Genomic DNA, 25,371 nt, shown 5'->3' with positions numbered 1-25,371 from the left:
TGGTCTTGGTCCCTGTCTCCTGTACAATGTCACGAACCTCCGTCCAGAGTTCATCAGGCACTCTATCAATCAGATCTAGTCCCTTAAATCTATTTCTCACTTCCACTGCATAATCATAAGGGATTTGATTGAGGTCATATCTGAATGGTCTAGTGGTTTTCCCTACTTTCTTCAATTTAAGTCTGAACTTCGCAATAAGGAGTTCATGATCTGAGTCACAGTCAGCTCCTGGTCTTGTTTTCGCTAACTGTATACAGCTTCTCCATCTTTGGTTACCCAACTAAAATATAACATGTTCACCTTTGTTGTTCTGACTTCATTCCAACACTGTTTTGACCTTCTGGGAAGTGTGCGGGTATGTACTTATCTGTCTTGTGGCAATATCACCATGATTTCAGAGAATGAAGGCTGAGAAAGAGCCAAAGGCTATTTGGGAGTCTAACAATATAATGGAAGGACAGACAGGCGTGGAGGTGAAGACCAATGACAGTCAGGAAGATGGTAGCTCTAGTTTCTGATGACTCTGTGTCATACGTGCAGTTAGAAATGGTCTATGTCAACACTGTACTAGTCAGGTGGCACCAGCTTGCAGGTGCCAATTGTGCATGCCCCTTCCCAACTGAGTTTTCTAATCCATGAGCATGGGAAGTTTCTCTATTTATTTAGGTTTTCTTTGATGTCTTTCATCAGCATTTTATAATTTTTATCACTGAGACCCTATATAGGTTTTGTTTAATTTATACCTAAGTATTTAATTTTCTTTGGCACAATGGCTCATGCTTTCCTCTACACTGCTGAACATACACAGTGTATTTATAATACTGGTTTAATAATCTTTCTTTATCCTCTAGGTCAGAGGTTAGCTAACTATGGGTCAAACTCAGCCTGCAATATGACCCATGAGCTGAGAATGACTTTACATTTTTAAAGGACTGTAGAAAACAAAACAAAGAAAATCATCATCAGTCAGGGAAATTAAACAACAGTGAGATGGCACTTCATATCTACTAGGATGGCTATAATCAAAAAGAGCAGATAACAACAAGCACTGGTGAGAACGTGGAGAAACTGAAACTCTCCAACACCGTTGGCAGGAATGTAAAATGGTGCAGCAGCTTTGGCAAGCGGTCTGGCAGTTCCTCAAAAGGTTCAGAGTTTCCACATGATCTAGCAATTCCACTCCTGGGTATATATGGAAGAAAAATAAACACATATGTTCACACAAAGGCTTGTACATGAATAATGCATAATTCTTTCCAGAAAGTAGGGACAACCCAAATGTTCCTCGACTGAGGAATGGATAAATGTGGAATATCTATACAATGGAATATTATTCAGCAATAAAAAGAAAGGAATGATAAATGATGTAGCATGGCTGAACCTTGAACACATTATGCCAAGTGAAAGAAGCCTACATATTATGTGATTTTATTTACATGTAATGTCCACAATAGGCCAATTCACAAGATAGAAAGTAGACTGGTGTTGTCAGGGGCTGGGAAGGGGAAGGGGGTTGGAGGCAAGGGGCAAATAGGGGTGGGCTTCTTTCTGGGGCAACAAAAATATTCTAAAATAGACTTTGGTGATGATTACAAAATTCTCTGAATAACTAAAAAGCATTGACTTTTGGAATTTAAGAGGATGAAAATTTGGTATCTCAATAAAATGTTTCTTTTAAAGTGGTTCCTATTTTGAGATTTAACAGATCAGTAAAGCATCCATTCCCCCAAAAAAATACAGGAATGCCAACTTAAAAAAAAATAAGAACATATTAAAATTTATCATCTAGCACTAATACCATTTCATAAAAGAAGGGACATTTTAACACCTAAAGACTAATCAGGAATGAAGAACAGTTTTTAAATGGAATAAATTCAGTTTCATTTAAAAAGTATTAAGTAATTTTCACAAGCAATTACAATAATATGTAATTTGTCACGTTTTAAAAAATATTTACAATATTGCTTGAAGTATAAAAGTACTCCTGTTACTATTGTTAAAATAATTTTTTAAAAAGGACTCCAGTATAGAAATTTACTACTTTTATGAAAGATGTTCTTTAAATCTTGAATTTTATAGTCATGTAATTAGGCTATTAATCTTTATATGTATTTTAATCATACTTGATTTATCAATAATGAAAATGAAAAAGTTTAGTTGATAAAAACTTTATTCAAAACATGTCAAGAACCACATAGTTCAAAACTGCAAAAATAAAAGACAATTTCTGGTAACTTAAAAATAAACAGTATCTATAAACAACCACATTAACATCTATTATTTATAATACAATCTCAAAACCAAAGCTAATCTCTGTATTTCTATATCTTGATACATTTGAGCTAGAATCCGCCTCCTTACCTCACTATATTATTATGCAATCCCTTCAATTTTAACAGTTAAAATATAACTTGGGTATTTTCTGTATACTATTGATCTCTTCCCATACTGAAAAATTAAAATAGTTCAAATGATTAGAAACTAATTTTCACTTAAAAAAAAGAAGAGGTTAGTAAAACATTTCTTTTGAAAACAATGGGTAGATTAGTATTCTGAACTAAGCTACACAAGAACACATTTCTACTTGAGGACTCTCCAGATTATTCACTATGCATTTATACATACATATAGTATAAGACATTTGAAAAAAGCTTTTCATCTTTTTTTTTTTTGGTCAAGATTCACACCACCCAGGTGCTGTGAAACAGCAGAATTAATCCCAGTTTATAAAGGGAGAACAAAGGCACCATAGTGAGATCTCACCAGGGCCAGAATGAGACCACATTTACCTTCTGACTTCTTATGTCCACAGCCAGATTCTCTTTCTGGAGGACATTAATTTGTTCAATGATGGAAGTAAGCAATGTGGGATTTATTGTGGGAGAACTAGTTTTGGCTCTGTAGGTAAAAAAGTTCACAGCATGGACAAGGTAGAGAGGACAATTTCAGTGTGAAAGGGGTTAATGAAAAGAAAGTTAAAACCGGGGCACAGACTCTATTCAGACAGAGATCACTTTTCAGACATATAAATAGCAAAACAAGGATAGGAAAAAATAATAGCTATAGAGTTTCTCATTTCTAAGCCAAGGGGCTTTTACAAAATCACTTTAAAAGTAGGAGCTCTCTTGAAGACAACCCTTAAGCATCTTATTCTCCTCGTGCTCCATAAAACTTCTGTGAGGTGGAGAGTACTAATTTTTTACTAGGGATGCAAGTGAGAAGTAAGGAAGTTAAGAGGCTACGACCACGTGGAGAATGAATAGGCTGGAGCAGATGTAATGTCTTAAAGCTTTGGCTTAGAAATAGAAACAGAAGGTAAAGGATAAACAGGAGCTTTTCTGGATGGACAAGTGGAATAATCCAGGGATCCAGTAACAACACCATCTACTTAACATTTTTCTATAAAGAACTTGGAATTTCAAGTACATAGTGAAACCTAAGATGACAAATGTTCTTCCGGGTATTGAAATTCTCAGTTGAAGGGAATATAGCAATAAGTTCTCATAAGACCACATGAAAAAACAGAGGCATTAATGAGCCACGGTGTGGTTAAGTTAAAACTAAGGCATTTAGGACAAAATAATGCTGCCTGTAGCTAAAATATGATGGACATGGAGCCAGTGACATGACTTCTGAGAGGAATTTAATTTAGCCTGATCAATGAGTTAGGGTGGATTAAAGAAAAAAATAAAAAGAAAAGCTGGTCACTATTGGCAAGAATAATGAAAGCTAAAACAATGGTGCCCATGCATTTGGGAATCAGTGGAACTCTGGGCTTTATAAACCCACTGTGAGTTATTAAGGGACATTACAAATGCTTGAAATACATTCCTAACCTCTGAAGGAGACACATAAGACACTTATTCATGGCTGTCAGACATATTTGCAGCAGGATAGGCCACAGTGCTAAGCCAGTGTAGCAAATCTGATGTTCTGGATTCCCAAGGGGTTTTCCCCTGCGGTCTCCTCCAATCAACTTTACAGTTCAATCCTGTGCCACAATAATAAACAAAACCAGTTCAGGCCATGATATCAGGGATTCTGCTGGGTCACAGGGAATCTGATCATAAAATCTTAAATGGTAATGCTGGGAAAAAAACCTCAAGAAGGGAACTGTTCAGTCTCCTACCTCTAGATGGAGTAAAACATTGAAACATCTCAGAAAGCTGGTTTTTGTTTGTTGAAGATTGTTTGGGATCGCAGTTGTAATCTAGTAATACTTTTAAGTCCATTAGTCTATCCTTGGGTCTAGATGACCTCTGTGTGTGTGTGCCTGTGTGTGTGTGTATGCGTGCGTGTGTGTGTGCACTCAGTAAATGATATGCTTCCTGTATAAATCGTAAGCAAGTGGCAACTGTAAACAACACTTAGAGGATTCCTTAGAGGATAAGGCCCGGCCGACCTATAATTCATGGAGGTGCTGCTGTTTTCCATAAATATTCACAACATCTGAAACTTAGGCATTTATCCTTACACCTCACAGCTAGAGGTGACAGATACTGCATATAACTAGAACTTTTTCGATCACAACAAACTGTGGAAAATTCTTAAAGAGATGGGAATACCAGACTACCTGATCTGCCTCCTGAGAAATCTGTATGCAGGTCAAGAAGCAACAGTTAGAACTGGACATGGAACAAAAGATTGGTTCTAAATTGGGAAAGCAGTATGTCAAGGCTGTATATTGTCACCCTGCTTATTTAACTTATACACAGAGTACATCATGCAAAATGCTGGGATGGATGAAGCACAAGCTGGAATCAAGATTGCCGGGAGAAATATCAATAACCTCAGATATGCAGAAAGAGAAGAAGAACAGAAAGCCTCTTGATGAGAGTGCAAGAACTAAGACCATGGCATCCGGTCCCACCACTTCATGGCAAATAGATGGGGAAACAATGGAAACAGTGACGGACTATTTTTTCTGGCTCCAAAATCACTGCATATGGTGACTGCAGCCATGAAATTAAAAGACGCTTGCTCCTTGGAAGAAAAGTTATGACCAACCTAGATAGTATATTAAAAAGCAGAGACATTACTTTGCCAACAAAGGTCCATCTAGTCAAAGCTATGGTTTTCCCAGTGGTCATGTATGGATGTGAGAGTTGTAATATAAAGAAAGCTGAGCACCGAAGAATTGCTTTTGAACTGTGGTGTTAGAGAAGACTTTTAAGAGTCCCTTGGATTGCAAGGAGATCCAATCAGTCCATCCTAAAGGAAATCAGTGCTGAATATTCATTAGAAGGACTGATGCTGAAGCTGAAACTCCAATACTTTGGCCACCTGATGTGAAGAACTGACTAAAAAGACCCTGATGCTGGGAAAGATTGAAGGCAGGAGAAAGAGACGACAGAGCATGAGATGGCTGGATGGCATTACTGACTCGATGGACATGAGTTTGAGTAAGCTCTGTGAGTTGGTGATGAACAAGGAAGTCTGGCATGCTGCAGTCCATGGGGTTTCAAAGAGTTGGACATGACTGAGTGACTGAACCGAACTTTTGGTGAGGGCGGTATGTAGGTATGTAATTTGATATACATCATGGCCTTATTCCCCAAACACTGACTAGAATATTCTGGGGGAATGGAAGGGATTTATTCCCCATCTATGGAATGGAGAATCGTTTTGTCAATGGTGGTTTCCCTTTTCCTTGAAATATGAAGAAGAAGAACAGAAAGAACAGAAGCATCATAGTCTCAATTGATAATGTTTGATAAAAAGATGTTTAGTGTCATCTGAACTGCTGACATTCTCTTTATTCTAGTCTACTCAGTTCCAAATTTTCACAAACAAACATGACTAGACAATACCTATCCTAATAAATGGAAATACAGTAGAAATAAACCTAATACTTTATATATTTTGGACATTGAGACAAAAAGGCTTCTGAACCTACTTCTAACCTTTTTGCAGAAATAATGCTAAAGTATTACCAAAAAATGCTAAAGCAAAATAACAAAATGGGCCTGAAATAGATGTTTGTAGATGTGAGGGTTTTCTTGCATGTGTGAACTCCAAAATTTTTTTCAACTGCGAATTTTAAGTGGGCTTCTCTCCCCTCTGTCTTTCTCTCTCTGATGCTTACACGCATACACACACACACACACACCTATCCTAAGAAGGAAAAGGCTGTCACTAAGGAGAAATGCCAGCAGGTGGTTGACTTGAGAACAGTGAATATAGTGTACCCCAGTGTGAAGGTGTGGTAACAACAAATCCTTAAGAAATTCTGTTATGTTGAATGTAATTTAAATTATTTTGGCACTTGTTAAATGGTCTTACCATACACCCGAGAAGCACTTAGTTAACATTTGAATTTCCTAGTTGGGAATATACCCTCCAAAGGTTAGTTAGCATTCGAAAAGCTCACTTCAGAGGCTACTACCACAAGAGTTCAGCATCGGAGACTTTGTTAATAGGTGATTATTTTCAGTGGTCAAATTAATGGTGTTAAAGTATGTGGACTGGCAAAAAATACTACAGGGCATTCCACCCTTTCACAAACAGGGCATACAGTGCTAGCAAGCCCACTAGCTCTAGAATTCCTAGATTACTAACCTGCTCTGTGTCTAAAAGTTGAACAGAATCAGGCTGCCTGACACTGAATCAGCTGTAATATTATTGGATTCACTTCTAATAACCCTTTTACACAAAATACTGGTGGGTTCTCTAAAAGAATGGAGTGGGAACTTTTTTAAGCTTACATGACAGGTTGACTATTATAGGATGTCTGTTCTGGTGCCTGCTTGCTTATGTACATGAATAATGCAGATATTGGCTTAAAACCTGATTTCCATGTAATATACCACCTAGTAAGGTTGCGGGAAGAAGACCTACAGCCCTCATCTACTGGAAGCCACCAAAAGTGAAAGTGAAAGTCGCTCAGTTATGTCCGACTCTTTGCGACCCCATGGACTATACAGTCCATGGATTTCTCCAGGCCAGAATACTGGAGTGGGTAGCCTTTCCTGTCTCCAGGGCATCTTCTCAACCCAGGGATCAAACCCAGGTCTCCTGCATTGCAGGTGGATTCTTTACCAACTGAGCTATCAGTCAGAAGCCCACCAAACCACCTAATAATTGCAAGTGACCAAACTGACAAAGTCCAGCTTACAACAATTTTAATGGAAGGAACACAAATACCTTTCAAGGGCCATAAGATGAACCCAGGCATAGTCCACAGTTGAATAGGCTTACAAACAACAGTTTCTGCAAATTGCCCAAGGATGAAGGGTGCTCCCAGTTCAGCACAGGAACAAGAGAAGCACCGAACTCAACCACAGGTAGGGGCCCTGACATTTCTACGTTCAACTGACCACCCCTCCCCACACACATACATGTGCATGTTACAGGGAAGCCAAGGACAGGTAAGAGTCTTCAAAGTTAACTAGCATATTCTGACACTATTTCTTACGTGTGTGTTCTCAGTTGCTCAGTCATGTCTGACTCTTTGTGACCCCATGGACTGTAGCCCACCAGGCTCCTCTATCCTTGGCCTTCTTACATGTTCTAAAATTGAATAGAACATATAAGAAAGCTAAGGATAGAGGAACCCTCATAGAAAACAAACCACTGCCTTTTAAGAATTAATCTAAATTCTTATCCCATTACGTCAGAGCAATCCTAAGTCACGCTGACACTAGTTCAGTGTGGTGTGCAAAGAATCTGGTGATCTGCTATTGTAGTGATGATGCATGCTCCTGGAGGTTAGCCCATCTACAAAATCAAGGCTGTGTGTTTAAGATGGAACATGCACATTCCCCCTTGAAATGCAAAGCTGCAAGCATAAGTGGATAAGCACTCTGGGATTTATTTCTGGTTCAGGGTGTTTTAATAAACCAGTTATGGGAAGAGTATCTAGTATCAGATGTGGCTTACATACTTAAGCCTCACTCACGGACCTTGAAGAGTCTGACTTCCAAATTTAACTGTCCATCCTCAAGTGGTCTAGACTCCAAATTTAGAGATCAACAAGCTAATTTTGGATGGCATTTTTTGCTTGAGGGAGCTTGTTGATCAAACCCTTTTAAAGCTCCATTCTATTCCCCTCAGCACTTAGAGAACAGATGGAAGGCACCGGGAGAAGCAAGTATACAGCCTCTGTGACCTATGTAAGGGGCCAACAGCTACAAAATCTACCAGTCCGTTAAAGAAATATCATAGCTGACAGAGAAGCAAAGAGGATATTGAACTAGCTGGCTGTTGCAAGAGGTGTCATCCTGAGATTTCTTTTCTATAACTACACCAAGAATGTAAAAAATTGTAATAGTGGCTACTTGTTGGTAGGGAGGCAAAAACACAGGTCAGAGTTCTGAAGCTCAGTGCTTCCAATCTCTTTCCCTAGTGCCAGTGAAGACATCTCAATTCCCCCTGAGGTCCAAGGTCTTCTTTTGTAACACTAATCCAACAATTCGCTCCCCACCAGGACCCAAGAAACCATCCCCAATTTTAAAGCTCACTAAAGGAGTGACTGTACCTCAGTATCTTCCACTGTAACATCTAGTATGTATAAACCACTTCCTTATCAAGGAGAGCTCTGACTAGAGTCAACTTTCTACTGGAAGACATTGCAAGGATCCCTATACCTTCAGTTACATTAACTCACTGATGGGATTTCAAGTAATAAAGTTAGGTACCTTCTTTCTGGGCCAGCCTGCTAGCGAGGGCAGTGAACTAATTTTGAAGTAGTGCAGTGATACAGCAATGATGGTCCCTGGTATTTACCGTTTGATTCCATGTGACCATCATCTTTTGGGGCTTCCCAGGTGGCTCAGTGGTAAAGAATCTGCCTGCCAATACAAGAGGCGCAGGTTCCATCTCTGGGTTGGGAAGATCCCCTGGAGAAGGAAATGGAAACCCACTCCAGTATTTTTGCCTGGGAAATCCCAAGGACAGAGTAGTCTGGCGGGCTAGTCCATGAGGTCACAAAGAGTCGGACATGACTTAGCGAGTAAACAACAATCTTTTTCAGAATTGCCGGTCATCCATGTAAAGGAGGGTGGCATTGTATTACTACTGTAGAACAACTTGGATAATTTTTCTGATAAAGCAAGGCAACTGAAAAAAGGAAATAAATACACAAGCAAGAAATAGAGTCAGAGCAATGTGAATCATAACTTATCTTTGGTATCCCATTAGAAATCTGTTAATAGTCTCCTATTCCTTGAAGCTTAGGTTGGAAATGTGTACTATTTGATTTCAGTGCTTATGTCACTCTTTCCTAATATATGACAAGTGTGCAGTGTTTTCCTATCTGTGACAGACCCATGAGCTTCCAGAACACACAGTAAAGCAATGCTTGTCTAAGATGTGAGGACGGGAGACTGACACTTGCACGTGTACCTATGCTCCCCACTCTGCTCACCCCATTATAATTGCTACCTTCAAAGCTCAGTGAGAAGTTGGCAAAGGGAAGTGAGAAAATTCCAGACAGACACTGGCAGGCACCAAGATGCTGCAGGAAACACTAGTAAGCCAGTCACTATAACATCTGCTGTTAGCATCTCCTTACTCTTATTATTGACCAGGTAAAGATAGGGAGGAAGGATCAAGGACGACATGTGGGTTTAGCACACAGGCCATATTAATGGGGCTTTTTTTTTTTTTTTTAGGTTTGCAAATTTTTGACCTGGCTTTTAAGAGCAAGGATTATTGCATGGTGCTTTTTCCATCAGGCTTTTTTTTTTTTTCCTGAGGTAGATAAAACACGGCCAATAAGAAGGCTGAAGAATGCAAAGGGTAGCTGAAGCCTGTGTGGACAGGATTAGTTTGAAAGAAATTTCAGTAGTGAAAGCTGAGCCTGTCATATACAATACCACAGAAAAGAGAGAAAAGGCTCAAGGCTGTCCACCATTTAGAAAGGGCTTTTAGATTTTAACAGGTGGGAAATAGGCTAATCTGGACTGCAAAGAACAGAACTGTGGGAACAATGACCGAGTAAGAGAAGAACCTTGGTTAGCACACAGTTCATCAAGACTAGGTCGATGATGCCAAGAAATATGCATCCCTTAGGACCCTGGTGATCCTGAGATGATAAGAAGGAACACATAGTACAATATCACAAGAGTATAAAAGCAACCAACAGACCTGAAGGTTTAAACTGCCTTTTGTTATGTTGTTGGGATAAACAATAAAGTATGCCTCTTAGCCTCTTGTTTGTAAGCAGGTATTGTTAACTGTACTAAACAAGTCAGGGAAGCCCAAATTCCATGAAATAATTAGTGAGATGGATTGTGAGATCCTTTTTCTGCCTGTTTGAATTACAAATGAACAGACTGGTCTGCCTGAGACCCAGTGAGGTTAATATTCCCAGCTGGGGCCTTTCTTCTGGAGAATCACTGCTGTCATCCCAGGCAGATGCTCTACTTTTAAATGAACATGCCATTGTAGGCCAAATGTTAGTAGTTAAACGCCATCATCACAGAAACACACAAAGCTAGAGTCAAGTTCACAAACACAGCTGGTGGCTAAGAAACTCTTAATGAAAGAAAGAAATTCGCTCTTGGCACCAAGTCATTCATCACAACTTCCGATATTCTTAGATTGGGATTGCTTTATATAAGAGAGAATAAAATCATAATTATTGGCCTTATTTTCTCTCCTCCCAATCTAAGAATAAACATTTGTTAAAACAGCACTGGAGAAAGAGGACCTTCACACATAATGTTCCCGCGGGTTGATGTAGACTCCCTCCAGGTCGCTATATGGATGGTGTCTGCCAGGGCTCCCGTCTTGGTAGCGCATCTGATCATACAGGGGGTATATCTGCTGAGTCCCGTCCTCCCCCACTGGATTCTCATCTTCACAGTCGAATCTCCTGCTATTCAGTCCATTCTAAAAATTCAAACATTGCTTACATTAGTTGAGCAGCTGTTTGCATTTTTTCCAACTCTTGGGTGAAAACGGGCAAGCACAGAATTCATTACACACAAGCTATTTATTGAATGGCAAGGTGAAGTTCAACAGCTTATCATTTTCTAGTCACTTGTTGCTTATAATACCTAAGAGTGATGGCATCTCCTAAACAGAGAACTGTGACTAATGGGGACTGTGGTCAGTTTCAGGCTTCGAAATTTGGAACTGGTATCGGTTAAGGTAAAACTGGAGAAAAACAAAGTTGTTAACTGCAGGAGTCTCTCAGCAAGGCTCAAGCTTGGAATCTGTGCATGAGGTAATACAGAGATTTAAATCAAATAATCAAAACCAAACCAAAAGGAGCCTCAGGATTCAGAACTGGGGAATCAGGGGAGAGACACAGTGAAATGCATAGGTAATATCTGACTGTATGCCCAACATGGCTGAGAACAAGAAATGTTTTCAAAAAACAGCCTCTTGTCTTGACCTTTCCTCCTTGCTTGACTCTGGGTCCCAGCTGACACCATAAATGAACGTCCCTGGTGCTCTGTGTTGTCTCTGGTACTGATCCTCTGTCAGGTTATCGGTTTCATATAACTTGATTACTTATAAGAGGAATAAACCAGCTCAAGAACTTTACAAAATCACACTACAGGTGCTCAGATAGCAGAGGTGAAGAAAATGAAATTGCATGGAAATAAAATGATCTTTTAATAAACATGGTGGTCACTGGCTCCACCTGGGCTGACCCCGTTAGAGGATCACGTTACTTACAGGGCGCTGGACACTCCCAGTCTCTCTTTCTTTGAACTGAGTCTGCAGAGGCAAGTGTTCAGTCTGGAGGGAGAAGACAGAAAAAGGCATGCACTTTAAAGCACAAAGCACATGATAAAACAGATCAACCAAGACCACCAAGACTCCTATTTTTAAAAGAGCCAATCGTGTCTTATTAAATGTCTGCCAATGAAGCAAACCGTTTCATGTGAGGATGGGAAGAGCAACGGCATTTCCTGAGTGTTGTCTCTCTTTCAGTTCCAGCCTTCTTGGGGAGGAAGAAAATGCACAGAACATCTCCAGAAGCTCTCATGCAAACTGGTTTGCATCTTACTCAAGGGAGCACTCAGCACAGAAGGGCTCTTGCCTCTTCTTGGTGGAAGAGTCTGATATTTTGAATCAGCTAAAAGGGGTTTGGGGTGGTAATGAAAGGTAATTCTGTTTTTATTTATAGATGTATATATGGTCTGCATTCTCTTCCTCTCGCTACTCCTTGTCTCCCAACCCCAAACAGCTCATAAAAGGGATTCATCATTTCTAAACCTCAGCCTGAGAGAATGTTTCTCAGCTTCCCCTTGGCTTATAAACACATACTTACCCTTCAGCCCCAAGTTCAAATATCATCTCTTTCAGGAAGCAGAGCACAAAACCCTTAGGCAGAGAGAGTCAGTTTCCTTTCTGTATTTTCACAGCATGTGTAATCACATCTATTTGCTTCCTCCTTCACTGGACTGAGAGTACTGGTTGGAGTATTTACAGACATTACCTCATTTAATTTTTATAATAGTTCTGTAAAACCCAGGTCTTTATTTTACAGATGACTAAAACGGAGGCTCAGAGTGGTTAAGTAAGGTGTCTCTGGTCACACAGCTTGTAAGTGGTGGACACTTTGTCTGATTCCTAAACCTATATTCTTATAACCCCTGCTTGCGCCTGGAAAATAGATGTTCAAGAACTGAAATAAAAGAATGCCTGAAAATCCCAGCATGTGGGCACATTTATCAGCACGTTCTTCATTTCCCTGTCTTTGCTTATGCTGTCCTTTTAGTCTGGAATGTCTGCCACTTAGCCTCTGGCACTTGAAATACTACCAATCTTGGCCAGACTAAAGTCAATTTTTTTTTCCTAAAAGGCTTTTTCTGCAGTACCCATCAAAGTTAATTTATTTACTCCTACTTTTCCTGCTGTTCTTATTCTTATTTATACCTCTATTATAGCAGACATCATGATCTGTTTTTTAGTTCCTAATGTTTTTATCTTTCAACCCTAGTGAGCCTTTCCTGGCCATCCTCTTCCAAACCCATACCCTAGCCTGTGGGTCTGTCATAATAATAAGTCAACAGTTAACTAATAACTTCACTGAAATATGAACTATCAATTCTTGATATTCTCTGTCAAATGCCATGTTATCCAAAGCATAAGTTATCTGTGACAAATTTGTCCCCCCGTCACATTCTGCATGATTCTGGGGTCCTTTTGGCATGATCAGTTGATAGTGACAGTACACAATGGTAAAAATTCAAGGCAAGGCCTGTTCCATGGACCAATCACATGGGGCCTTGTGCTCAGAAAGGTCCCACTTTGGGGTTCAATGTTCCATGGTTGCCACCTTAGATTGCTTAATGACTTTATTATGAATTTGTGGTTTGTACATGGCCAAAATGAAAACAGCACATGCTTCAGGGACCTAGAACTTCAGCCCAAGGGTGTCCTGCCTCCTGTTTGTCTATGATTTCTTGGCTGCTATCCCCCGACCCTCCCAGTTTCCCCTCCCTTCCCCTGTCCAATGACTGCTGCTGTCCTCTGCCCTGGCAGGGGCCTGAGTGCTGGTACAGGGAAGCCTGGGGTCAGGAGTGCATGCCCTCCACACCACAGAGTATCTGGCGGGTGGCAGGAGGACATAAGGACACGCTTCAGTGAGGCCAAACCTCTTACATCCATATAGGAACCCAATCTCCATACTGAAAATCTTGTTTTTTAAACAAAGGTCCCTGCATTTTGCTTTGCACTGAGACTACAAATTACATAGTTGATCCTGGTCCAAGAAAAATAGACTCAGAAAAAAAAAACACCTAAAATTAAAATTAGCAATTTTTTTTGTTTCTTGGCTGTTTTAGATGAGCCATGGCTTTATGGGTGGCTCAGACAGTAAATAAACTGCCTATTTTGCAGGAGACCTGGGTTCGATCCCTGGGTCAGGAAGATCCCCTGAAGGAAATGGCAACCCATTCCAGTATTCTTGCCTGTAGAATTCCATGGACAGAGAAGCCTGGCAGGCTACAGTCCATGGGGTTGCAAAGAATCAGGCATGACTAAGTGACTAATACACAGACACACATGGCTTTATGAGCAATAACAGCATTGCTACCCTTTACTCATGGCCTGAGATATAAAATCAGCAAGTACACTTGAAAATATTGGACAAGAAAAGAGAGTTCCTAGGACAGAGCAGGAGAAATGGTGCCTGGACACCACTAGCAGTCTTCACCTTCACTGACTGGACAATCAACAAATGTTAAGTTCTTATTCTCTATCCAATATTGCAATTCTCTATCAATAAATCATTATACCTCACATGAGTCCATGAATTTTGTAATACAATAGTCAAATTCCTTACACAGACAGAAGTCCTACACGTCCTAGGGATGGCCCTGCATTAGGGACCAAGACTATGGATGCCTGCCCTCGCAATGGCTTCTGACCAGATACCTAAGGAACTTAATTTTATAGTGGCTGATAAATATGCCCTCTTTCTGCTAGTCCATAACTACTCCAAATGTTACATATCTTTCTAAAAAATTCAATCATAAGAATATATAGAAAAGTGTCTTACATGATACCTCACATATGACTGGTGCTTGGTATATGTAAACTGAATTAACCTATGATACTTTAATTGGTAGATACATGGTATATATTATTATTCTCATGTTTTTTTCCCAGAAAGCCTAGAGTGAGTCTGAATCTCTAAAACATATTTAGATTTCCCTACTTTACATGTACTATCTTGTAACAATTTCTATTGAGCTACAACCCATACTTACTTTCCTGATTCACTAAAGTTATGTAGATTTTCATTCCTGTCTTCCAAGGTACTAACAAACTAGTTTTCAAATTTTATTATGTATCATCATAATGAATATTTTTACTTTCTCTGACTCAACAAATAAACCTCCACATGTTACTATGTGTTATATTTTATTCTTTCTGTGCAGATAAGACTTTCAGTTTAGTTCAGTTGCTCAGTCATGTCCAACTCTTTGCGACACCATGAATCACAGCACGCCAGGCCTCCCTGTCCATCACCAATTCCTGGAGTTCACTCAAACTCATGTCCATCGAGCCGGTGATGCCATCCAGCCATCTCATTCTCTGTTATCCCCGTCTCCTCCCGCCCCCAATCCCTCCCAGCATCAGAGTCTTTTCCAGTGAGTCAACTCGTCGCATGAGGTGGCCAAAGTATTGGAGTTTCAGCCCTAGCATCAGTCCTTCCAATGAACACCCAGGATTGACTCCTTTAGAATGGACTTGTTGGATCTCCTTGCAGTCCAAGGGACTCTCAAGAGTCTTCTCCAGCACCACAGTTCAAAAGCATCAATTCTTCGGCGATCGGCTTTCTTCACAGTCCAACTCTCACATCCATACATGACCACGGGAAAAACCATAGCCTTGACTAGATGGACCTTTGTTGGCAAAGTAATGTCTCTGCTTTTTAATATACTATCAAGGTTGGTCATAACTTTCCTTCCAAGGGGTAAGCGTCTTTTAATTTCATGGCTGCAATCAGCATCTGCAGTGATTTCGGAGCCCAAAAAAATAAAGTCTGACACTGTTTCCACTGTTTCCCCATCTATTTCCCATGAAGTGATGGGACCAGATGCCATGATCTTTGTTTTCTGAATGTTCAGCTTCAAGCCAACTTTTCACTCTCCTCTTTCACCTCCATCAAGAGGCTTGTGAGTTCCTCTTCACTTTCTGCCATAAGGGTGGTGTCATCTGCACATCTGAGATTATTGATATTTCTCCCGGCAATCTTGATTCCAGCTTGTGCTTCTTCCAGCCCAGCGTTCCTCATGATGTACTCTGCATATAAGTTAAATAAGCAAGGTGACAATATACAACCTTGACGCACTCCTTTTCCTATTTGGAACCAGTCTGTTGTTCCATGTCCAGTTCTAACTGTTGCTTCCTGACCTGCATACAGGTTTCTCAAGAGGCAGGTCAGGTGGTCTGGTATTTCCATCTCTTTCAGAATGTTCCACAGTTTACTGTGATCCACACAGTCAAAAGCTTTGGCATAGTCAATGAAGCAGAAATAGATGTTTTTCTGGAACTCTCTTGCTTTCTCCATGATCCAGCGGATGTTGGCAATTTTATCTCTGGTTCCTCTGCGTTTTCTAAAACCTGCTTGAACATCTGGAAGTTCACGGTTCAAGACTTTAAAACCCCATAAATGAGCTTTTAGAGTTACTAAAATTTATTTACAGTGATAAACAGAATCAAGATTTCAAGTTCCTATTGTCAACAAGTCTACAATCACACTGGACACTCTGCTTACTCTGGCAGTGGAAAAATCACAAACTAGAATTCCAGTTGAAACCATTATTCCCCTACCAAATTAGAATCCTTTTGGTCTTCTCTCGTATCATAATTTCATCCTCAAAATGCTCTTGTACTTCCTTCCATGTCTTCCTTTTGCTCACACTCTTTCACTGTAATTTATAAACTTTAAACATTATTTTTTGCACACATTCTCTTACCTTCCCAAATGTTTCTCTAACATGTTCCCTCCAATTTCTAGCCCCAACTGACATCTATCCACCTCATCCACAATCTTCTTAAGCCTAGAGAAAATTGCTGCAGATCACTCCCACATCTATAAGAACTTCCCTATCGTTCTCTTATTTTTCACTCTCTCACTCTTATGTGCCATGGATTCCTACCTCTTGGCATGACAATATGTTCAAGCATCTGCCATCTTAAGAGATAAATGAAAAGATAATATCTATTAAAACTTCAATATCTTAAATTCTAAAAGGGCATATACCTCTTGAAACTTCAGCTTAACAAGATACCAAAAACTCACTACCTGCTGAAGGACCACCCATTCTTTCTCGGTTCCTAAGATTATAAGGGAATATAAACTAAGCTATGATCAGTGTGTTCTCTTGGCAAAACTCTATGAGCTTTGTCCTACTTCAACTGTACTCCCAGGCCAAATTTGCCTGTTACTCCAGGTGTTTTGTGACTTCCTACTTTTGCATTCCAGTCCCCTATAATGAAAAGTATATATTTTTGGGGTGTTAGCTCTAAAAGGTCTTGTAGGTCTTCACAGAACCATTCAACTTCAGCTTCTTCAGCATTATTCGTCAGGGCATAGACTTGGATTACTGTGATATTGAATGGTTTGCCTTGGAAATGAACAGAGATCAATTTGTCGTTTTTTAGATTACATCCAAGTACTGCATTTCAGACTCTTTTGCTGACTATGATGGCAGCCAAATATGGAGAAGCTCTATACAGTAAGCAAAAACAAGACCGGGAGCTGACTATGGCTCAGATCATGAACTCCGTATTGTGAAATTCAGACTTAAATTGAAGAAAGGAGGGAAAACCACTAGACCATTCAGGTATGACCTAAATCAAATCCCTTATGATTATACAGTGAAGTGGGAAAGAGATTTAAGGGACTAGATCTGATAGACAGAGTGCCTGATGAACTATGGATGGAGGTTCCTGACATTGTACAGGAGACAGGGAGCAAGACAATACCCAGGAAAAAGAAATGCAAAAAAGCAAAATGGCAGTCTGAGGAGGCCTTACAGATAGCTGTGAAAAGAAGAGACGTGAAAAACAAAGGAGAAAAGGAAAGATATACCCATGTGAATTCAGAGTTCCAAAGAATAGCAAGGAGAGATAAGAAAGAATTCCTCAATGCAAAGAAATAGAGGAAAACAACAAAATGTGAATGACTAGAGATCTCTTCAAGAAAATTAGAGATAACAAGGGAACATTTCACGCAAAGATGGCCTCAATAAAGGACAGAAATGGTATTTACCTAACAGAAGCAGAAGATATTAAGAAGAGGTGGCAAGAATACACAGAAGAACTGTACCAAAAAGATCTTCATGACCCAGATAATCACAGTGCTGTGATCGCTCACCTAGAGCCAGACATACTGGAATGTGAAGTCAAGTGGGCCTTAGAAAGCATCACTGCAAACAAAGCTAGTGGAGATGATGGAATTCCAGTTGAGCTATTTCAAATCATAAAAGATGATGCTGTGAAAGTGATGCACTCAATATGCCAGCAAATTTGGAAAACACAGCAATGGCCACAGGACTGCAAAAGGTCAGTCTTCATTCCAATCCCAAAGAAAGGCAATGCCAAAGAATGTTCAAACTACCACACAATTGCACTCATCTCACACGCTAGTAAAGTTAATGCTCAAAATTCTCCAAGCCAGGCTTCAACAAAATGTGAACCATGAACTTCCAGATGTTCAAGCTGGTTTTAGAAAAGGCAGAGGAACCAGAGGTCAAGCTGCCAACATCTGCTGGATCACTGAAAAAGCAAAAGAGTTCCAGAAAAACATCTACTTCTGCTTTATTGACTATGCCAAGCCTTTGACTGTGTGGATCACAACACACTGTGGAATATTCTGAAAGAGATGGGAATACCAGGACACCTGACCTGCCTCCGAAGAAATCTGCAAGCAGGTCAGGAAGCAACAGTTAGAACTGGACACTGAACAACAGACTGGTTCCAAATAGGAAAAGGAGTACATCAAGGCTGTATATTGTCAGTCTGCTTATTTAACTTATATGCATGAGATATGCATCATGAGAAAACACTGGGCAGGTGAAGCAAAGCTGGAATCAAGATTGCTGGGAGAAATATCAGTAACCTCAGATATGCAGATGACATCATCCTTATGGCAGAAAGCAAAGAACTAAAGAGCCTCTTGATGAAAGTGAAAGAGGAGAGTGAAAAAGTTGGCTTGAAGCTCAACATTCAGGAAACTAAGATCATGGCATCAGGTCCCATCACTTCATGGCAAATAGATGGGCGAAACAGTGGAAATAGAGGCTGACTTTATTTTTTGGTGCTCCAAAATCACTGCAGATGGTGACTGCAAACCATGAAATTAAAAGATGCTTACTCCTTGGAAGGAAAGTTATGACCAACCTAGACAGCATATTGAAAAGCAGAGACATTACTTTGCTAACAAAGGTCAGTCTAGTTCAGGCTATGGTTTTTCCAGTAGTCATGTATGGATGTGAGAGTTGGCCTATAAAGAAAGCTGAGCGCTGAAGAATTGATGCTTTTGAACTCTGGCGTTGGAGAAGACTCTTGAGAGTCCCTTGGACTGCAAGGAGATCCAACCAGTCCATCCTAAAGGAGATCAATTCTGAGTGTTCATTGGAAGGACTGATGGTGAAGCTGAAGCTCCAATACTTTGGCCACCTGATATGAAGAACTGCCTCATTGGAAAGGACCGTGATGCTGGGAAAGACTGAAGGCAGGAGAAGGGGATCACAGAGGATGAGATGGTTGGATGGCATCACTGACTCATGGACATGAGTATGGGTACACTCCAGGAGTTGGTGATGGACAGGGAGGCCTGGCGTGCTGGAGTCCATGGGGTTGAAAAATTTCAGACACGACTGACGTACTGAACTGAAATGGACTGATAAACTAAGCACTCCACAACTTCATACCTGGTATGTAATACCTAGTCTCTCCTCCATTGCTTCCTTCCCAATTCAAGCATCTGTTAAGCTTCCACATCACTTCTTTGGGTAACTTTATACCACCACCTATAGTACACCAAACATAACCAAATATTTTCATATGTACTATTTTTATAAAACCAGAGAATCTCAGAGTAAAGATTACGTGAAGAATGCATGAGTAATGAATTTATTAATAAACTGTCATGATTCCAACTGAAATGTCTTGAAAGACACAAAATCCTTCTTTCCACAGCCCTAATTGGATCACTAGTAAATTCCACCAAACGTTTAAAATATTTATACTACTCATAAATTCTTTATGCAAATGAGAGAAAAGAGAACATTTTGTAACTACTTTTATGAAATTCAGTCAGTTCAGTACAGTTCAGTCGCTCAGTCGTGTCCGACTCTCTGCGACCCCATGAATCACAGCATGCCAGGCCTCCCTGTCCATCACCAACTCCCAGAGTTCACTCAAACTCATGTCCACAGAGTCGGTGATGCCATCCAGCCATCTCATTCTCTGTCGTCCCCTTCTCCTCCTGCCCCCAACCTTTCCCAGCATCATAACAAAACTAGGAAAAGGTATTACAAAAAAAAAAAGTTTTTATTCCTTTCATCCCAAAACCTTAAATGAAAACAGCCCTCTACAGTTGAATCCTAAACAAATTGTGGTGTATTCGTAAAATGAGGAGTACTACTCAGCAATGAAAGGACATTTATTTATGCTACATGAATCTTAAAAATATGCTAAAGGAGTTAGACATAAAAAAGCATGCTGTCTTCCTCCCTCTGTGAAATTCTTCATAAAAAATGTAACTACTATTCTGTGTTAGAAATCACATTAGGTGTGGTGCAGGGTATGTTTGAGAAGTTTTTCAGGTGATAGAAATGTTCTTGATTAGTGTACATGAATGTATACATTTGGCAAAGCTTATCAAACTGTACACTTAAAATGCGTCAAGTATTATGTCAATTATATCTCAATAAAGTTGGTTTAAAAAAAAACTATGCCTTTCCATTTTATCACAGTCATTCAGTTTTGCAGGAGTATGCACACGGAGGGAATTAGAATGGGAATTCACTGACAGTCTGGAATCTGGTGTGATACAAAAACATAGTAAATTCTCAATAAATACTTCATACCAGATCATCCTTGATGCAGGAGTTTCTCGACTATAATATTCAATTGCTTATTTGTGTTTTAGTGACTGAGTTCCTAACCCACAGATATGATTTTACCACACTAAAGGAATAATACACGAAGAAATGGTTATCATACATAATTCACTAAGTATGGATTCCTCAAGGCATGGAGGATATTACTTTCCTATCAAGTACCTCTCTAAACCACGACTGTGAACCAAAAGTCAATTTTCCCTTTCACTTTTATTAATAGTTGTGAGAGTGGCTAGCTATGTTGTATGAGCAACTATAAAGACTGTGTTCTAATCAAGCAAAATTTACTACGACATTAGTTGGGCACTTGTTTAATGAGATATATAATTATTACTGTTCTCTGCAATAATTGCCCAAGCTATTCACATGAATGTCTCTTATTAGTATAGTAGATCTCTGGCATTTACAGATTTAACACTGCTGGTTTTAACCATTCATGAGTGAATTTTTCAAGGTTATGACAGGTTGTAATTTTTAACTTTGTTGAGAAACAAATTTGAATACAGACTGAGGAGATCTGTGTTCTGGAATAGTTATTTAGCTAGTTAATGAGCTCAGCAACTGCTAAGCTGTGTCTGTTATTTTCAAATCATTTACGAATTCTATAAAAGATACTTAAGAAAGTAGGGTTTCTCAGAAGCCTGTGGATGTTTCCTTGGTGAATGTCAAAGGGGTGCTATATTATTAATCAACCTTTTCCTTTTAAATTGAGAAATTGTTTTCACTAATTTTTAGTTAATTCTTAGGTTTCTAGTGTCTAGAATCAATTACGATCGATGCAGATTATACAGATTAAATGCATAAAGATTTTTGGGATCTTATTCCCTAAGACTTGATATTTTATTTGCTTATAACTCCTCTTTGCTAATTATTGGGAGAGTAAGGTTCATTTCTATGTTCTGTCCATGAACTCCATTGTATAAATCCTTCCCTGTTAACGCTCTAAGAAGGTGACTGGGCGGTTTCCCCCAAATCTTACATGATGCTCACAAGTAGATGCTCAACACTTGCGGGTGTATTATCCATACACAGGATCTGTTCTGACTCCCACTTTCAGTCAGCGGTCCCTACAAAAGTCTTGGGTGCTAGAGTATGTTGAGAAACCTGTGCCTGGACTAGAAACCTTGGGTCTAAATTCCCAACTACAAAAACAGGGCACAGTTAGGTCTGAACTTTGGAGAAAGAAATGGCAATCCACTCCAGTGTTCTTGCCTGGAGAATCCCAGGGATGGAGGAGCCTGGAGGGCTTCCGTCTGTGGGGTTGCACAGAGTTGGACATGACTGAAGCGACTTAGCAGCAGCAGGTCTGAACTGGTTCAAAAAAAGTGTGAACACCATGAAAAAAGGTTCTAGATCCTTAGTACTCAGAAATTTTATAAAAACAGACTGGAGGAGAGAGTCTATAGTAAACGGAAGATAAAAAGGCTCTGCATACTAAAAAGAACAAGTGTAACTTAAGGATTGACAAGTATTTCCCCTACTCCTCGCCCCTTAAGGCAAGTATTGTACAGTAAGTTTTGAATGTCCTCATATTCTTATACGTACATCTCCTAAAGGTGAATTTTATCACCGTTCCTATAATGGAGAGGAGGAAACTGAGGCTCAGAGAGTTAAAGCAATGTTCCCAAGTTCAAAGAGCTAAGATTCAAGTTCAGTCTGTGTCTTAAACCGTCACACAAAGTTGCCTACCTTCCTCTTATGAGTATATCCAGTCTCTTCCTAATTTGCCTATAGAAGAGGACCCAAAGGGAAGAAAGAATACAATGGGCATTTGAAAGAGGAGAGGGCATAAAACTGAGGGGAAGGACTGGTTGCCACCTGCTGAGTCATCTTCATCTGAAATGGTCAAATAGAAACAATGGCTTAAGTTACTTTACTTCCTGCTTGGTCTTCAGCCTCAGTTGAGGAAAAAGAAAGGCAGGGCTTTTCCCGAGCAAGCTAGGACTCTCAGAGTCCCAAATTTTCATCTGCCCCAGCCCAGGGCTGAACATATAATGGTCATTTGCTGTGGATAATACTTTATGAAATTAACTTAAAAGCATTTTCCCTCCTGATTTATGGTTTCTACCCTTCAGTGATATGGTAAGTGCCTTAAAATGAAATGTCCAGGCCCTTAATTTATAATGTTAAAGATTGCAATGAGGCAATTACAAGTAGAAACGCCTACAGAACATCCTCATGGCAAACTTTTCAAATGCAGACTTAAATTATGAGGCTTTTTATAAGAGAGAATATTAGATGACTTATCCCACAAGGTAGCTTTGGGTTTTTCTTAAGTCCCCACAGAATTATTTAACAGCCTAGCAGTTGTTGAAAACATTGTCTTATCCAAAAGGAAGACGGTGTTCCTTCTTATCATTGGTAAACAAATGCATTACTTTTACTGAGTATACATTCTAGATTTTAATTTTTCAAAGTAAAATCTGATATGACACATTTTAATGAAATTTCTTGCCTTCACTGTAGTCTTACTTAATAATCCTTACCTTAAACTACACACGAAAGTGATACTTCACCTAAATTGTAATATGTATGCAAAGCCAAATACCTAATTAAGGCAGATAGATGATAAAGATGATGGAAAATTATTTTCAGACAAACAATACATTCACATACAATACTAAGATGTCCTCCCCCATCATTAATGCTACTCATTGAAGGATACAAATCAAATGATTATGCATTCATATGTGGTGACTTACATAACTAATAAATACCTGCACTTTCTCACACCAGACTGCTATGCTGTCCTTGTCACAGTGGGCATCTTTGCTCTTCAACCCTTTGCCTTAATGCTGTACCAATTATTCAGGCATACCACTTTATCTCCAAATTTGCCCACGGGGTAAACCTTCAATCCAGAGCTACTGATACACATTCATCTATGCACCCAAACGCCCTCAAAGAAGGGGTTAACTACCTCCTCTATCACGCACAGTACTGTACTCCAAGTCACTATGTACAGAAATATTATCTTGACAAACCAAATTCTAATTCCTCTCAAGAAACTATTAATATGGGCCTTCCCAAGTCTTACATTTAATTCATCATTCCTGAACTCATGGCACTGGAAAAAAAGACACTCTAATAAGAACTTTTCTGTGGTTAATGTTATGCTATTCCTAGCTTAAAAAAGATTTAAAAAAGTAAAAAGAGCCTCCTAAAAATCTTTAACACCAAACATATTTTAGATTGTGAAACAAAACATAATACATTAAATGTAGAGTACCACTACTCTTATATTGCTTCCTGACAAAAGGTGAGAATAATATAGGAATCATTTCCCTTACCAATAATCTACAATTCTATTCAGTTCAGTTCAGTCGCTCAGGCGTGTCCGACTCTTTGCGACCCCATGAATCGCAGCACGCCAGGCCTCCCTGTCCATCACCAAATCCCGGAGTTCACTCAAACTCACGTCCATCGAGTTGGTGATGCCATCCAGCCATCTCATTCTCTGTCGTCCCCTTCTCCTCCTGCCCCCAATCCTTTCCAGCATCAGACTCTTTTCCAGTGAGTAATAAAAAGTAAGAAAATGAACTATAAATAAGTCTTTATCTGTTCACTAAAAGATTACTGTCCTATGAACAATCTAAAGGATCTGTGAATATATTTAGTTAATAGTTACATGTATTTTTTCTTTGGGGTCTTACACTTGATTAAGAATTGTGATTTTCCTGAAAAGAAAAAAAAAAAGATATATAGGTAATATACACTGTTTCTTCTTCTAAAGGAAAATAACCTAATAATAGTAAAGAAGGCCAAGACAGAAGAGAAATCACCTGCTATGGAAAGCTAATATTAACCTTCAGGGACATCAATTGTGTAAATATAAGGCCCAAAGCAGGCAGTTTTGTTTGAAACAGAGAAGCAGCTATAATCCTAGCTTGGCATTTCTTTGCCTCCAGGCACTAATGTGTTGAGCAACCTGCACAAAGATTCCCTGAGCTGGGATCCAGCTCCTGGGTTAAGCACAACCAGGACTGTCAGTGTAGCGGCAGAGTCACAGCACCAGCGGTTCACGGAGGAGGGTGCCGTAGAAATGACACGAGGAGGAGGATCCTTCTGGAGGAGATAAGGTTGCTTAGTTCATAAAGCGAGTCAAGGATCTTTTGCACACCTTCAATCTACCCTGGAGTCAGAACTGAGTGTTTAAGATACGCTTTTAAGAGATGCCTTTCTTTATCAGGCAAGAAACACTGCTTGTGCTGTGCTGTGCTTAGTCGCTCAGTCATGTCTGACTCCTTGCGATCCCATGGACAGTAGCCCACTGGCTCCTCTGTCCATGGGCATTCTCTGGGCAAGAATACTGCAGTGGGTCGCCATGCCCTTCTCCAGTGGATCTTCCCAACCCAGGGATTGAACCCAAGTGTCCAGCATTGCAGGTGGATTTTTTAGCATCTGAGCCACTGGGGAAGCCCAAACACTCCTTCAGTTCAGTTCAGTTCAGTCGCTCAGTCGTGTCCGACTCTCCGCGACCCCATGAATCACAGCACGCCAGGCCTCCCTGTCCATCACCAACTCCCGGAGTTCACTCAAACTCATGTCCACAGAGTCGGTGATGCCATCCAGCCATCTCATTCTCTGTCATCCCCTTCTCCTCCCGCCCCCAACCTTTCCCAGCATCAGAGTCTTTTCCAGTGAGTCAACTCGTCGCATGAGGTGGCCAAAGTATTGGAGTTTCAGCTTTAGCATCAGTCCTTCCAATGAACACCCAGGATCGATCTCCCTTAGAATGGACTGGTTGGATCTCCTTGCGGTACAAGGGGCTCTCAAGAGTCTTCTCCAACACCACAGTTCAAAAGCATCAGTTCTTCAGCAATCAGCT

At 40.0% G+C, this 25,371-nt stretch overlaps 1 protein-coding gene across 1 annotated transcript in view; it reads right to left on the bottom strand.

The window, feature by feature from the left end:
* Positions 1-2,168: 2,168 nt before the first annotated feature.
* Positions 2,169-25,371, bottom strand: part of NECTIN3 (nectin cell adhesion molecule 3) — a 148,907-nt gene continuing 125,704 nt past the window's right edge. Inside the window, exons 8-9 of the mRNA XM_055420900.2 lie at positions 11,629-11,691; positions 2,169-10,833 (exon numbers count right to left, since the gene is read on the bottom strand). Coding sequence (XP_055276875.2) covers positions 10,654-10,833; positions 11,629-11,691 — 243 coding nt within the window. The 3' untranslated portion in view covers positions 2,169-10,653. The remainder of the gene's footprint in view (positions 10,834-11,628; positions 11,692-25,371) is intronic.

Source organism: Moschus berezovskii, chromosome 1 (genome assembly GCF_049115385.1).
Source record: "Moschus berezovskii isolate FMDL1 chromosome 1, NW_MosBer_1.0, whole genome shotgun sequence".
NCBI classification, from domain to species: Eukaryota; Metazoa; Chordata; class Mammalia; order Artiodactyla; family Moschidae; genus Moschus; species Moschus berezovskii.
The sequence above is the reverse complement of the archived record's forward strand: the minus strand, read 5'-3'. Positions and strand labels throughout refer to the sequence as shown.